The sequence below is a fragment of the Epinephelus fuscoguttatus genome, linkage group LG4 (assembly GCF_011397635.1).
Source record: "Epinephelus fuscoguttatus linkage group LG4, E.fuscoguttatus.final_Chr_v1".
Classification (NCBI taxonomy): Eukaryota; Metazoa; Chordata; class Actinopteri; order Perciformes; family Serranidae; genus Epinephelus; species Epinephelus fuscoguttatus.
In genome coordinates this window covers 8,168,532-8,185,822 of record NC_064755.1, presented here as the reverse complement: position 1 = coordinate 8,185,822, position 17,291 = coordinate 8,168,532, and the positions used below count along the sequence as shown (strand labels likewise).

The 17,291-nt window shown below is 41.4% G+C and overlaps 1 protein-coding gene across 1 annotated transcript in view; it reads left to right on the top strand.

Annotated features, from left to right (window-relative positions):
• si:ch211-212o1.2 (uncharacterized protein LOC492735 homolog) overlaps positions 1 to 14,794 on the top strand; it is a 56,177-nt gene extending 41,383 nt beyond the window's left edge. The window contains exons 4-6 of the mRNA XM_049574024.1: positions 850 to 994; positions 8,473 to 8,685; positions 14,456 to 14,794. Of these exons, the coding sequence (XP_049429981.1) occupies positions 850 to 994; positions 8,473 to 8,685; positions 14,456 to 14,580 (483 nt within the window). The 3' untranslated portion in view covers positions 14,581 to 14,794. The remainder of the gene's footprint in view (positions 1 to 849; positions 995 to 8,472; positions 8,686 to 14,455) is intronic.
• Positions 14,795 to 17,291: the final 2,497 nt, after the last annotated feature.

Here is a 17,291-nt window from a genome sequence, read left to right as displayed (position 1 = left end):
TAAAGGTGTATAACATCTCAAGGGTTTCACCGATCACCACGCAACTTTGTAGGCGTATGACCACACATAATCTGAGGAGACCCCTCCATTATTGACCTGATCAAACAAAATGGGGGCGCTAGATTTTTTGCCTGTATTTGACAGGACAGTGAAGCATGACAGGAAGGATGGGAGAGAGAGAGAGAGAGCAAAGAAGACACGCAGCAAAGAACGAAGGCCGGATTCCAACCCCCACTGCTGCTACAAGGGCTAGCCGCACCTTTCCCATGTGAACTACCAGTGCACCCCACTTTTAAGTCAATACAACATATAAACACTTTAACTATGTGTCTTTCAACATGCTACCTCAACTACTAATGTACAGTTTTAGCCCACTAACTCTGCCACCATTGGCAATGGTACTACTGTACTTTAAATAAAGCAGTCATACTATCAAATTCACAAAAACTCTGTCTGAATACATTGCTCTTCTTAATGGGTTCAGTTGACGATTTAATCTGCAATTTCCTATGACCTGTATCCCAAACACACACCATGTGAAACTGCACGTGGGCACCTGTGCACTCAATGGGTATGGACTAGTATAAGATGCAGCCTTTTCTGATGTACACTGTTGCAGAATTGATTAGCTATAGTTTCAGTAATTATACGGCTCTATGTTTTGTGCATTAGCCTGTAGACTCCATGCAAAAACTGCTCTGGCTCACAGATAAGCTCATGATAGATTATTATATTCATTCACATAAATGCTGTTGCTTAAAGGTTGGGGGGATTTACAAAAATGATTATTTTGTTTTTGGTTTTTTTTTGTTTTTTTTTTCATAATTTGTCTTTCTTTTTTATCTGCAGGCATTTATTCGTCCTTTCAGGGAGCACCACATCGATCCAACCGCCATCACTCGCCACGACTTCATTGAAACCAATGGCGACAACTGTATGATCCCCATCCTACCACTGGCTCACATGGCCTACAAGTTCCTCACATACACACCAGGTAACACACACATAGGCAGGCACAGATCTTAAATTACTCCTCTGGCTTTGTAGCACAGAACCAGTTAAACACGTGTACTTTTTTGCATCCTGTGTGAAACATTTCTTCATTCACGTTGTTATCACCTGTGAGTGAGAAGCTTGGAGCTGTAACACCTGTAGAGGTTCAAGCTTTGTCCTGTGATCTCACCCCTTCTGCACAGATGTCCTAACAAAACAGTGGGAATCGCGAGTGCAACAGCATGGATGTTATCCCTCACCAGTTTCCAACCCACATATACTGTTAACTTGCTCGCAGTCACATTGCATAAAGCTAGAATGTCAATTTAAGGACTTTGGAAGGTCAACTTTGCAGGATCCAACAAAGTGTAGCAGTGACTCATATTAGTGTTGCAGGATACCAAAGGTAACACAGACTCTGCTCGCTGAAGTGTGTCCACTGATCGTGGGGAAGCATGGGGCAGTTATGCAGGTAATCATGTGCGCTGACCTTACGGGTGCAGGGCAGGAGGGGAGGGACCGGAGGAGGAAGCTCGGCAGGAGAAACGGAGCAACCTGTTATTGAGGAGGGGACATCTCCACCCGTCATGTCTGCACTTCAACTTGAGCTGAAAGGTCACTGATGGGCAGAGAGGAGGGGAGTTGACATCAGTTGGCTGTGGTTTTATGGGCTTGAGCTGCTCACAAGCATCTTTGACAGTCTTGTCTGCTGCCATGAATACAGTAAACCATTCCGCTTGTTATGTACTCAAAGACAGAGGAATCTGCCAACAAAAAGGACTGCCTTTTTCTTGCACAAAGTAATAGCATGTTACACTGGAAAGAAATTATAATTATATTGCTTAAAAACACTATTATTTTTTAAAAACACTACATTATGATTTTATTGGCCAGAATTGTCTCTGTACATGTTATAATTTCAATAATTACTAACCTACGAACCTTCCGTCTATGACAGGCTTGAGATGCACCCTCATTGAGGACTTGGCTCAGATTAATCTGATCCTGTTTGATTCGACAATGGGTACCTGCTGTAACTGCATGTCTTTGCTGACGTCAACCCCAGCAGGATTCGAACCCTTCCTTATGGAAAACGAGTGTTCTAACCACTACACTATGAGGCCCCTCTATTGTTATCACCTCTGTGCTGACTTGAAATACAACAATGAAGCACATCAGTGGATTCTTTTTCACTTTTTCTTTTTCGCTGCACTGCATCTTTAGTCACAAAGCAGCAAGCTTGCTTGGAAGATGGAGATATTCCTATCGCTTGATATTGCATGAAGAATGAGGACAAAATCAGGTACTTTTGAGAAGTCTCAAAAGTAATGATTACATTTTTAGGGTAACAAGTACCGGTGTGCCAAATCACCTCATTCATTATAATACTGGTTTAATTTCTAATATGATATGAAAAAGTCATGTCATGATACTTGTGATATTTTGACTTGCATACTAATTCCATGTCAACAAGAAGCATGGCTGAAAGTGAAATTACTACCAGCTCTGCAGTGGTTCCAAAAAGAGGAGCAGCTTCAGTACCGTGGAATAAACTGTGGTGTCGTTAGGCCTGGGCGTCCTGAAATTTTTATGAATAACCCCGGATTTCTCAGGCTCTTTTTTTGTGAGTTACCGCTCAGAGGGAACTCAGTCAGCAGCTCCTCTGGCAGCAGCACAGCATCTCTCTCTCCATACAGTGCCGTCAGGTGATTTTTGTCATGCATCGCAATTATGTTGCGCATAACCAGTTAAAAAAGTATTTCAATGCTGGAAAGATGGTCTTTTCATAAAAGTAGGCTGTCTACGCAGTTGAAAGTCACAAATACTTGTGAATTTGGTGCTACATAACTAGAGAAGACAGAGAAAAAGGACTGTGGTATTTGCTTTTGCTAAAGAGATGGAAAACCTTCAACTACCAGAATGCGTTGTGCAGCATTGGACCAATAAATGCTCCCGCTGGTGGATGACATAATGCGAGCATGGCCGTTTTGACACAGAAAATAATATGGCAGCTGGCTGGAAATCAACGATCTTGAATAACAGTTAAACAGTAACTTTGTTTCTGACAACATTTCAACATTTGAGGTGAGAAATAGGCAATGCAGTAACATAATCTTGGTTCATATTTGATCAGCGCTGCCTAGTTTTACAGTTTGATCTCTTTTTTTTTTTTTTTTTTTCAGCCTCTGATTTTCCAAAGCAGGAAACCGTATGGTGCCCATTTCCTTTTCACAAATTTTCGCATTTAAAGCCAATCAGTGCACTAAACTATGTTTCTGAAAATGTGTCTGATTGGTTGTTTTCGTTCAGCTGTGGCAAATGCCATCAGAAGTTCTGAGAGGAGGCAGAGGAATATAATTTTTCCACAGATTATATGTCTTGTGCAGTACTGTCAGAAGAGTGACAATAGTAAAGTATAAATTATTCTTATTACAGTTACCAACTGTAGCTATAGGAAGCTGGATGATCTCTCAAATCCTCTTACCTCATGCCTGTTTTTTTTTTTTTTATGTTTGGTTTGCAGCAGGGCTGTAACGGTACATGTATTTGTGTCGAACCGTACGGTACGCGACTTTCGGTTCGGCACAACCCCGTACCGAATTATTGGGCGCAGGATATTATTTTATTTTATTTTGTTTTATTTTAATTCCGTTTTTGCGAGCCAAACCATTTAAAGTATCTGGTTCCCCGACGGACATAATTGAGTGACGGACCGAGTCCCGTAAATCTCCGCTTTCACTTTGTGCAGCACATTCTCGCATTTTGACAACATGGCAAGTGAGCCTGACGAACCTGAAGACCCACCTGCAAACCTTAAGTCCTCCGTTTGGGAACACTTTGGTTTCAGGGTAAAATACGAAGATGGAAATAAACAAGTGGACAAGACAAAAGCAGTGTGCCGACACTGCAGAACAGCGGTCGGGTATGTACTTGGAAACACGTCTAACATGCTAATGCATCTAAAGCGACACCACCCGAGTTTGAACATTAACCGGCAAGTCTGGTGCAAACTACGATATCGTCGTCGTTTAAAAAGAAAGAGCGTTTCCCTGACCATTGCGCTAAAGAAATAACCAACGCCATTGGAGTTGAGTAAAATTGTTTAAGCTGCACTTTAGATATTGAAGCATGTTTTGTTTACTGCACTTTAACAAAGTGGGAAAGCTAAGTAAGTTCCTAGTAAAACTGAATCTGAGCAGGCTTTAAAGCTGACCAGCTGCACTATACTTTTTATTTTAACTGAGTAAAACTGTTAAAGCAGAAATGTATATTTATATTTTTCATTCAAAAAATGTGTTAAAAAACAGCAGGATTTTATTTTTCACTTTTATATTTCTATTTTCATTCAAACAATGTGAAAAAGCAGGATTATATATATATTTGTTTCATTCAAAAACTGTGTAAAAAGAGTTAACTGCTGTGGTGGTACGTTTTAATAAGGTTACCAATAAGTAAAAGATATTTAATAGTTGTCTATTTTTTTCATTACTGTACCGAAAAAAAAACGAACCGTGACTTGTGTACCGAGGTACGTACCGAACCGTGATTTTTGTGTATCGTTACACCCCTAGTTTGCAGTGATGAATTTGGATAGAAATTGAAAGAACGTAAGGAATTTTTATACATCAAGAGATGGAGAAAAGAGGAGCAAAGGGAAACTTGCAAAGGTCAGCTGCTTTTCTACAGCAGGAAGCAGCGAATTGGGGGGGTGAGGGAGAGAAGATTAGAGGGGAGAGAGCTGTAGTGAGGTTCACTTGTAGGTGACATCCACACCTGTCATGTCAAACACCGCAGGGAGTCAAGAGGTCACGAGACAGAGACGGGAAGAGACGCGGTGACATCTACACCTGTCATGTCTGCACCTTAAGAGGTCACTGCTAAGAGTTTGAGACAGAGGGTGAGAGTGCATGAAGAAGAGAGGGAGCCAGAGAGCGTGGGGGGTGGCGGAGGGTCATGTAGCGGTTAGATGACATCTAAACCTGTCATGTCAAGCTCCTCACGGTGTCAAGCGGTCACCAGACAAAGACGGAGACAGAGGTAGATGGGAAAAGCTGAAAGCCGTGAGGTGACATCTCCCGCTGTCATGTCTGCACTTGAACTGGGGTCAAGAGATCGCTGTTTTAACCAAAGAGAGGGAGAACGAGGGATGGAAGTAGACGGGGAGAGGACAGCTGTAAGTCATACCGACAGAAAGACTCAAGTGAATAGCAAGAGTTAGCGCTGTGACCGACAGGCTGTAAGCTTCTGTTTGGTTTAAGGCAGAGGACAGAAACGAATGACAGAAACCTCTTACTGAGTAAAATGTTGGTGGCTCAATTAGATCCGAATCCGAATTCTGTTCAAATGACAACAACAGCAGCAGCAGCAGCATTTCACACCGTATGAGTCCTGACATGTTAGTCACCTGTCAGCTCACATCAACACTGACACTACAAACATGAACTACTTCCCTAAAAAACAGTCTCATCTTCAAGTACTCTTGCTACAGCTTTAGGCGTAAATCTGCTTTTAGGAAACCTAATGAAATACTTATGCCCAGCTGTCAAAGATGCTTTTAGTTCACATTTTTGCAGTGTTTGAAAAGAAAAAAAGATTTGCATGACAGGTGTCAGTAAAGCTGGGTACACTCTGAGCTAATTCAATGTACAAGAGTAGTATAAAAATAAGTAATACACTCTAAAAATACTCTATTACAAGTTAAGGTTATTTGATCTGTTGAATTCTTTAATTTATAACAGTGCAACATGTTTCATAAGATCATTTATGATTTGTTTTGTAAAATCTTAATCTGTAAAGGCACTAGTAACTACAGGCATCAATTACACATAGTGGCGTAAAATGTATGTTTCCCACTTAAATGTCATGGAATAGAAGTATAAAGTAGCAATATTTGTATATACATACCTTATTAAGGTACAAGTACCTCAGATTTGCACTTTCGCAAATGTACTTGTTTACATTCCACAACTGTAAATGATATGTATACAAATCATCAGACTAATAAAAAAAAATATTGCATCCCCTTTCAGGTTTACAGTTTATATAGTTGTTTATTTTCCACTGTGCATCCGTTCTGCGTCCGACCAGTGTTAACAGTAGCTCCTGCTGCCATCATGAGAACAATATAAACTGTTGGATGCTTGTTGCCCTTTCACTTCGTTTTTGAAGCAGCTTGTGTGATGACTACCATCACATATTTGAAGAGCATCTTTTTCACGTTGATGGCTAATTGGCCCAGTCACATACTGTAAATTCTTCTATAAAAGTCTGTATTCAAATAATGCCCAGACATTTCTTCTGCTGTAATCAAAACTTAAGACTTCCTGCTGATTTTTCACAGTGAAAGAAGGAAAGTGATTATGGCTCTTGAACAGCTGGAAATGTGAATGGAAGCTTATTGTGAAACAGGGAATGTCTTGCGAGTTTATTTTTTCATGTATGTTAAGCATGAATGTTACCTTTTGATGTATTGATTGAATTAAAACATCCACACTGTAATAGAACACCATATAAAATCAGCAAACAACATGAGGCGCATAATACAAAAGGTCGCCCAGTAGAAACTGCTGGTGAAGTCATTTGGAGCCAGAGTCTGTGGACAGTGGTGATCAGGGGGTGGAGCCACGATAAAGGGGCCCCCTGACTCAGTAGCCAGTCAATCACAGCTACGAAGCATGATGTCACAGCCCCTTTTCATAGCATGAAGTAACTAATTAAAACCAAACTTGTTAGAAAAATGAACAAATAAAACTAGCTAAAATGACCAAAAAATATTTTGGAAAAGTTAATTTGACATGTTTGATGTTTTAGTTTGGCCCATCTGCTAACATGGAAGGGGCAGGGTTTATACTGCAGCTAGATACCAGGGGGCAGTCATGATAATTTGGCTTCACTTTTGGGGAGCTTTCATGTCTGCCATCTCTGTTATATAGTCTATGAAAGGCATGGTCATCATTGAGAATTTAAATCACAAGTTTCATCACAGTATGATATTATATTGATTCTTCTAACAGTTATACAATATTAGCTGATATGACAGTCTGCCACAATACTGTTTTGATTTAGTTTAATTCAAGGGCCAGCGATCACCAAGAGACAATATCAGTAATTATCTGTATTGTCTTTCTTGGCTGACACTCACACACCAATGTAACAGCCATTGGGAGCAATTTGAGGTTCAGTATCTTGCTCAAAGATACTTCGACATGTAGGCTGGAGGAACCAGAGATCAAATCGCTGATCTTCCGATTGGTGGATGACCTGCTCATCCTCTGAGCCACAGCCGCCTGGTGACATGGATGTGCCATGGAAATTTCAAAATAAAGGCGTATCTTAAAGATGACGATATGTATTGATGTTTTTACTTTGCATGATAATACTGTATCGTTGATCATTGAATAGACATATCAATCCAGATTGATATTGTTACACCCGTACCTCACTCTAGACCCAGATTACACTAAACTGAAAATTTTCTTGCAGTCCCCCTTCAGCCCTACAGAGTTAATTTACCTTTTATCCAACTGGTTTACAGCTTTGAAAGACCTCCTCTTGTTGTGTTAAGTCCTGGCTTTGTTTCCAGATTCAAAAGAAAGTACATCACATTAAAGAAAGATGCACTCCAAATGCTGTTTTGGTGTGACTTTCTCACACAGTCAGTAAACTGCTGTCCCCTGTTCCTTACCCTCCATCTGAACTCCAACTTCAACTGCACCTCCATCTGAATATCACATAAAAACATGGCACACATTCTGTCCAGTCCCAGGGCGCCTGTGTAGGAATGATGTGTAGTTCTTTTAGAGTATGAGAGTGGGATTGCAGAAGTTGTTTAAATATTAAAAGGTGAGGGGGGGGGGGGGGTGATGATTCATGGTTCCATCTGAACATCAGTTGGACTTTTACTTACTCGATAAAGAACAGACAGAATGCAAAGACAGATTTTCTTGTGTGATGACACTCAGGCGTGGAGGGCTGAAGTGTCTCATCCTCTGAATAAGTGCCTTAACTTTTCCTCTTGATGTCTGCGGTGCTGAGGTGATGACACTGTAATAGAAAACAGTTGAATACATTGATGACAGACAACTGATCTCTACTTGGCCTCTCTGATGTGGGCAAACAGTCTGTGATTTTTGTAAGACATCTTGACATCCACTGCTTACTTTCTTCCTGGTTTGATGTTATGTTACATTTTACCCTCTCTCCTCTTTATCCTCCTTGTCTTTGTCCTCTCCTCTGCCACTCTTCCCTATCTTCCTCCGTCTCCTCCTCTTCTCCCCCCCACCGTTCCTCATCCTCCCCCTCGGTCTCTTCATCTCTCCGAGGCTCCTGCCAGCATCCTCTCTGTGGGAGTACTACGCCTTCATGCTGGCCCTCTTCATTACACTAAACAGTTTGATCAATTATTCTATTAACTTTACTCTGCATTCTTTCTTTCACTCTCTGTGTGTAAATGTCTGTCTGTCTCCTGTCACCTTTCAGAGGCCTTGGCGGCATCCTATCCCTGGGACTGCTACGTCTTCGCCCTGGCGGTTTTTGTGACGCTTACCAATCAGATTCATAAATGGAGCCACTCCTACTTTGGCCTCCCGCGCTGGGTCACACTGCTCCAGGACTGGCATCTGGTGTTGCCACGGAAACATCACCGCATCCACCATGTCTCGCCGCATGAGACATACTACTGCATTACTACAGGTAAGAACTGGTGTTACCATAACTAGTAAAGTTTTGGGTTTTACATGCTAAACTTATTATTTGACTGCATTATTGAAACAATGTCAAATAGTAATATTTTTACTACTGAATAAATCAGAGATGAACTCTCATCTTGATTTTGTAAATTCGGTCTGGTGTCCCCATAACTTAAAATGTATAGAAAAATTTCGAGAAGAGCTACTGAATTTATACCAGGTCTGAAAGAGATTCCATATGAGCAGCAACATTTACTAACTCTAGCATTCAGGAGACAGAGGTGACATGATTCAGATCTTTAAGCTTGTTCACAGAATCTATAATTTTTTGGCAGGGCCTGTTATCTACTTTCGGAATAACAGATAGGTTTTATGAGAGAACTCCTTAAAATTACTTCCACTAAGGTGTTTCTCTGAAAAGAGAAAAACTTCTTCACACTCTGTGCTGTAAAAGCAGGAAATGAGCTTCCAGATCATGTAGTGTTGGCTCCTTCAGTCAGCTCTTATAAAAACAGATTGGATAAATTCTGCTCAACAAACGAAATTTTTGTAGAATTTTACAGCTGATTGTGACTATTTGTGTAATTATTGTTCGTTTAAACATGTATATTGTGCTGATGTTTTGTTGTATGGTTTGTGTGCTCAGTTGGTGAGTCTTGTGCAAAAATTTTTTATTTGATTTGATTGAATATGTATTTTCCCGACTGGATTCAAAACAGGTATTTGTGCTAATTTTACTGACATTACATGGTCCACGTCTGAAACCCCAAGGTCACCCAATTAATCATAACAATAACACACAACATAAAATTGCCTAAGCACAAAATAAATCAACATGACAAATATTTTGACTGTTATCAGACTTGAACCAGGGCATTTTGTCATTTCAACACTAAAGTATTCATTTAGCAAGTTAAAATTGTTTGCATTCAAATTTGAGTTTTGACAGTTATAAATTGCTATTCAGAAATTAGAGGAGAATTATTCAAAAAGGCCCTTATCAAAAAAAGTAAATTTATAAGAAGTTGCGTTTCACCAGCTTTGGACAGTTTTTTGTAATTGTTTTCAGACAGAAATAAGTATTTTGCTCCCTGCTTTTGTGTTGATTCATGTGCCTTCAGTTTTTGAGGGAATGCCTTAAATGCCTCCATTTAAAAAAAAACAACACACACACACACACACACACACACACACACACACACACACACAAACAAACTTCAGTTTAGAGTAGAAAAGCACCCAGTGTCATTGTTTTTTCTCATTGTCCGATCAGATGAATTGTGAGGGGGGCCTTCCATGGTGTTAGTAGCGTACATGGCATGTGTTAGGTTAAAATTAGCTCACTTTCATCGTCGTCCTATAGGCAAGCTGCAAGACACATCTGAAAACACTGTAACCTAAACTAGTTTATAACATTTTACCAACCATAATTAGGCTCACGATTAAAAACAGATTGTCAAACCGTCCCAGAGAAAATAAGCCTTGAACCTGCCACCATCCAGGCAAAGCTCCTGGACCAGCTGGTGGTCCTCACCGTGATTTCTCCTTTTTCTGAGGGTCTAATGTATTTGCACAGATTTTGTTCTCCTGTGTCCAGTCCTTAAATGCCCTTCGTCTGTCCATTTTTCATGCAGATTTTAAGGTACAGGTCTGTGAGTTTACTTCACAGCAAAATAGCCATTAAGCTAAGAAAAAAAAAAAAAAAAAAAAAGACGCAGCAAGCTGCAAAAATCGCTCTGTGGGATCAGGGCTTGAACAAAAAAGGCAGTGTGGTGTGCCTCAGGTTTTGCAACCGGGGGCCGATCAGGGCCTAAGTCCAATTATTGAACTCACTCAGCCTATTATGTAAGTGCTGCCTTCAACTCTGCACTCATGTTAACTTCCTTTTAAAATAAGAGCGTATTGTTATTTAGGATAACTTCATCAAAAATAAACAGACAAAACCATTGATTGCAAAACCCCATATTTGCTATATGAAGATCATTTTTACTTGATTACTACCCGTTCCATTGGATTAGTTCAACTACATTTAAGGGTTCAAACTATGGATATCAGTACTTAACATACTTTACAAACATATTGTCAACACTTATGTTCACCCCACAATATTGAGACACTGAAGTACATAGAATGTGTGTAATATGACTTTTGAATACTATCAGATATTATTAGTGTGTATGTTGTGGGCGGCCATTTTAGATTGCCATAATTGAAGCTGATGACTCCAGAATAATTTCACTAACAATTCTCTGCAGATTTGGACAAAATGGCGGTCGAGTCTGTCTGTCTGTCGGCTTCGTATAAATAACTAAAAGAAAATGTTCTGTTTGCGTGCGTGTGTGTCTTTAGAGACACGGGGCCTCCGTAATAGATCCACATTCGGTATTCTGTGTGCATCTGGGTGAGAGGGAGAGAAAAGAGGGAGGATACACAAGGGGGTTTCAGCTTGTACGTCACCCTGCGCCCCTGCGGACGACAGATGTGTGTGTGAGCGAGTTGAGGGGGGTGTCACAGGGAGAGTGTGTGTTTGTACATGCGCACACATCTGCATACTCGAGCATCTGTGTGTGCACTAGTCTTTTTGACCTCCTCTTCGGTTTCTAACCTGTGTGTGTGTGAGTGAGTGGTGGGAGGTGGGTTGGTGGCGGTCGCGGGGCCCACAGGGGACGGCGGCGGCCCCCCGCTCCCCCAGCCTGGCTGCCTGGGCCGGGCTTGGATTCCACTGGGGCTTGCCTAGCTGCCTTTGTGTTCGCCACCGGCTGACAATCCCCATGTATATTTAATGCTAACCTGCTGTCTGTTCTAACAAATAGGACTTCACAGGCAGGGGGGGGATGGAGGACAGGGGAGGGAGGAAGGGAGGGGAGAGAGTGGGAGGGCGAGGAAGGGGTGGGTAGCAGGGATTTGGAGGAAAGTGTGTGGCGAAAGAAGGCGAAATGGAAGAAGAGGAAGAAAGAAGGAGAGATGGAGGGAAGGAATGAGTGAAATCAAACAAAACCTCTGGCTGCTTTACTGTCTTCCAGCAGAGAGAGGGTCACTGGAGGGACACACACACACACACACACACACACACACACACACATATCCCCGCAGCTATAGCATGCACCCTATGCAAACACATCATGGGTGGTGGTGTGTGAGCATCAGACAAGGGTAGCCTAAGTACACACAGCCCATGTGGATGTCTCTATTTGCTTCTTGCCAGTGTGTGTGTGTGTGTGTGTGTGTGTGTGTGTGTGTGTGTGTGTGTGTGTGTGTGTGCTTGCGCTCGTGTATCTGACATCTTTTTTATTTCTGCATTTGTGTGCTTGTGTAAGTGACTGTGTGGGCTTACAGAAGTAAAACTGCATTTATGCTAGTGTTACACCCTCCATGCAAACGTACGGATTGTGTGTATGTGTGTGTGTGTCTGGTAATAATAGTAAAAAGGCCTTTTATCTTAAATATCATGGGACTGCTCGGCTGTGTCTAAAGCTCCGAAGCTTGTACATGTTTGTGTATGTGTGTGTTGGAGCAGTATGTATGTACAGAGACCGTGTACAGTCATGCATGCATGCATGTGTACATGTAAATGTACTTTGGCCCGCAGCCATACATACATTAATGTATTTACTCTGACATACTGTAGAGTCATAGCTATTAAAGTTCCATAGACTTTAAAAGAATCTGGGAATGTGTGTGTGCGAGCAAGTGCACGTGTGTGTCTCTGTGTTAGTAGGGGCTAAGGACATCCTTTGGGAGAATCCCCTCATCCCTCCACCCCCACCTAAAATCTAGTCTGCATGATGATGAGAGTGAGACAGGAGGTTAGATGTAGGTAGAAGGAGTGAGGATCAGGTTGCAGATGGGGATAAAGGAGGGAAAGAAAGAATATAATAGAGAGAGGAGGAAGTTAAAGGGGCTGTAGGTGAAATTAATTAGTTGTCACACACATTTCTCAGCATGGAGTTGCCTGAGCCGGTGGCTGGCAGCTAACGGTGCTAATTCCATAAACAATGGCAACAGTGCAAACAGAGCTAACAGTGTTAACCAGGGGGTAACCAGAGGGTGGGCGCTACACTTCATTTACGATGCACTCTCAATATCAGTGTTAACCGGCGTGTAAGTACTGTGCAAAGTGGCAGCAATTAGCTGGTCAGTGAAATACACACATACACTAACATGCATGCACGGCTGGACCAGCTTACCACAACACAACCATAGAGACACTTGTGTGCGTAGAGTGTAACTTTATTCTCTGCTCTTCTGTCTTTACATAGCAAACATAGGGGTTTGCTGCTATATCAGGCGAAGAGATGAAAAAGGAAAAGATACACCAGAAACATGAGTCCAGGGTGTTTAGAGGAAAAAGTGAGGAATTGAAAGATGGAGGTTGGAGAATGGATGGCTGGAAACGAGCCAGTGTTCGTGCTGTGGGTGCTGCTGGAGCAGTGGGCGGGGCCACAGACAAATCAAATATCTTAATACGGTAGCAAAATCCCTTCAGGGCTCCAAGAATATGGACTGATCTGTCTGGGCTCATACATCAGTGTCATTCTTCAGGTCATTCCATATAATCTACTTGAATAATGAAACGTTGAGCTGTATCACATTATATTATGATGGTTTCATTCATGGGCTTTGTGTCTTTTGCCTTGCTTTTTAGCCAGGATAGCAGCATATCTATGGTAATGTCTGTCTGTCTGCAGTGATGTTGATAGGTTTTTTAATGCAGTGACTCCATGGGGACCCACAGGTGATCATCTGAGTGGCTCACAGGGAAATTGGGTCCCCAATAAAATGTGTGGGGTTTTTAAAAAACTATAGTGTATTTACAAAACTGTGTAAATTTCACTTTTTGAGTTGAGTATAGAGAGCACCAAAATCATCTAGGCAGTATCAAGTCAATCAAATGTGAAATATGATTGTGATTTGTGATAAGACGATATAAATAGAATTTCTATGGATAATCGGTAAAATATTAAATAAGCTCAGCTCAACATTTTGTTTTCCTCTCACTCATTGAGAAAAATGAGCAAAACAGGAAGCAACAAAAAACTGTTCTTGCGCAAGATATGATATAAATAAAGCCCAAGATGGCAGTACCTTTTAACATGGTACATCCTCTGGACGGTAAAACATCATCAGGGCATCATAGACATGATTCAGTACAGTATCGATCAGTAGTTTGGGGTGTTTGTTTCGTCAACAGTTTTTCATATTTCTCTTTTACAATGGTGGTATAGAGAGAAAATGCTATTTAGGCCGCAGGGGATTTTTTTTTTTTACTGCAATACCACGAGTGGCCACTGGTGAAAAAATTGTCTGAAAGGCTGAGCACTGTCCCTGGGGGTCTGAGTAATATTGTATATATTCATGAATTAGGGTAGATTCTATGAACCTAAAAACTTAAGGTTATTGTCTATGGGCGGTCACCAGGGACCTCTGCGCCGCCTTGCCCTAACCGCCCCCACAAAGCCTCAGAGAGTCCTGGATGAGTGCAGGTGGGTCATAGTGAGTTCACTGCATCCTTTCAGGTTTTAATGTGTGAGGGACACATGATCTGTGTCTAGCAGCATTACTGTGTCTGTCAGTCAATCCACCACTTTGCTCCAGACTAAATATACCATTGTACTTGGAATTCTTCAATTTATCCACATTCTCTTTGTTCCTGTCAATTCTTGCTTTGTTACTTCTTCCTCTCTAATCATACATTGTCTGCCTTGCTGACTCTCTTCTTTCACTTCTCTCTGCTATATTTTCCATCTCTTTCTCTTTGTTTCCTCACATCCCAGGTTGGTGTAACTATCCACTGGACCAGCTGGGCTTTTGGAGACGGATGGAGGAGTTGATCAAACGACTCACAGGGCAGAAACCACGATCAGATGACATGGCATGGGCAAAGAAGACCGACAGATAAACACAAAGACACACAGAGGGATGGACGGACAGATGGGCTTGCAGACGCAAACACATAGAAACAGGCGGATTGGGAAAAACACACACACACACACACACACACACACACACACACACACACACGTTACCCATGTCTCCATGCTTCTTGCTTTTTTGCTGAAGAGCAAACATTCAAAGAAACTGTGTTAGCAAAAAAAAAAAAAAAAAAAATCAAAGATGGTTTAAGTGATTTCTGTATTTGCTGGAGTCTGTAGTGTAACAAGCTGTGAACGTACGAGGTGAAAACATTACTAGGTGGTAACTTTGCTGTAACAGCCAGTCAGCTTGTGGTCCTGTTTAACCAATAAGGTGTTGTGGTGTGTAGGTGTAGGAGGTTTCTGGAGGTTGGGCTCTCCAGGAGTGACACCGCGCTGCCTGTTGCAGGCAGCTTCTTACACCACACACACATGCACATACGCACACATACACACCTGCACACCAACATTGAAAGTCAAATTTCGTCTTTGTCTCTCCTGACTTCTTCTCGTGTGTTGTTTTCTGGCCCGTCCTACAAACATACCACCCTCCTTACATTCCCACAGCTGTTTCTACACACAAGAAGGTGAAAATCTAATGATTGTGTGCTTTAGCTGAAACATTTACACAGTTCTAACTCCCCCCTCTTTTTGTGCCTGTGCTCAGTGACCTCCACAGGCAAGACCTTGGAAGGACATACATGTAAAAAAAGGTTTGATAAAATACTGTAGCTTCCTTAATAACCTATAGCACTAACACACATATGTGAGCAGTCAAGTTGCAGATGAAGACTGACGCGTGCAACTAAATCATGTCATCCAGTACTGATTAGTTTTTAACTGCACTTTCTGATCATCCTGCGTGTGCTTTGACAAATCATGGGACTTTTCTTGTGCAGCTATTTCTCACTCATCCTTTTGTACAGAAAGATACTCTGAGCAGTCTAGTTTATTTAGGAATACGCTTCTCTATATATAAAAGCTTCTAAATGAATATATTAACTGCATAAAACTAACCAGTAACACCGTTTGACTCTTGAAGTCGTTATAAGGAAGTTTAATGAGAAGCTATATTTCACTTGAGTGCTTGATTTTGATTTGATTTATGTGGCATTTTATACAGATCTATTAAAGGTCATACATACATCGCACCAAACGCATATTAAATGACAACGCTATGGATAACACAATAAAGTTAAATGTCTAACTTACTTCCATTGTGGTCCCCTAAATCCAGATGAGTTTAGAATTTTTAGCACAAGTGATAAGTTAGTAAACAAGCATTTCATCTTTTTGCACTTTCATGCAAATTAAAGAGGCAGCCAGACTTGTATCTGTTATCTCTTAAAGTAAAGTACATTTTTAGCAAGAAGGTGTCCCCCAAAAATAAAAACCATGTGGTTGGATTTCCATCATTCTTGACCAATAGAGAGGGGACACAGCTGAACTTGTACCGTGGGTACCGTGGGTGAAAGCTAATCAGTGTACTGCAGAGGGGGCCGGCAACAAAACGTATTTTAGCCACCTAAAAAAGCTGACATCAATTCAAATTGTATGTTATACCTAGAATATTTTTACTACTTAGCCATGCTGTCAGACAACACTTTCTGACAGGGAACTGAAGCCATTGTATTGCTCTCCTCAGAGCCAGACTCAACTAAGTGATCAAGGCAGCAGTTGACCCATGTTCAGCTAGCTGAAATTACTGTTTCTCTCAATGGAGTCTGGTGGCTTTGACAAGAGCATAGATAGACCTCCTCGTCGGAAAGGGCTGTCTGACAGAAAAGTAAAGCAGTGAAAATACTATCAAATTAGCATACTTTTTTTTTTTTTTTTTTGAGGCGGCTAGATTAAATTTTGTTGCTTCTTGCATCCACAGAACTATACTGCTTAGCTTCCTTGTCAGCACTCCTGCTGCCTCTCCAAACTGGGGACGTGCCGATTGCCATCCGTATGTGATACACTGACTATGGATAAGCACCCCAAACAACGCCTCTTCAAAAGATCCGAACTGTTCCTATAAGGTAGGCTAGCCCGGCTCTAGCTAAGGTAATAAAATTCACCTACCAGCACCTCAGCTTACTAATTAATACATTATATTTTGTTTGTTTAATCTGTACACCAAATATTTTGTTACCTTCAAACAGAGCCAGGCTGTTTTACCCTGTTTCCGCTCTTTGTGCTAAGCTAACATAGTTGGCATACAGTCACGAGAGTGGTGCTGTATCAGTCTTCTCACCTAACTTTCAGGAAGAAAGTGCTTCCTTGTCAAAACACTGGATTCTTACTTTCTGCAGTGTATGTCATCAAAATACAAAAACTAAAATGAAATGGAGAAAGTCCGGCATGAAGGTTTGGATGAAATGTTGATGTTCATCTAAAAACATGAGTCTCTTTCCTCCATTTTAACATGAAGTGGCTCAGACAGAGGCAGAACCTTTTCGGCATCAGTAGTTTCTTCCTACTGTACTCGTGCAATGCCTGCAGACAGAAATCAATCCAGCAGAAGCTCAGTTTCTTGGAGGAAGCTCGTGGCTGGCCCAAAGGCTATAAAATGAATCCTACATATGTAGTTAGCATTAGCTTTTCACCACCACACTGGACGTCTTCTTGACACATTCTGCATCACTAGACGTTTTCATTCAACTTTTATTCAATGTAGAACAACTGAACCGCTACCTAGAGCACATCCTAAGAA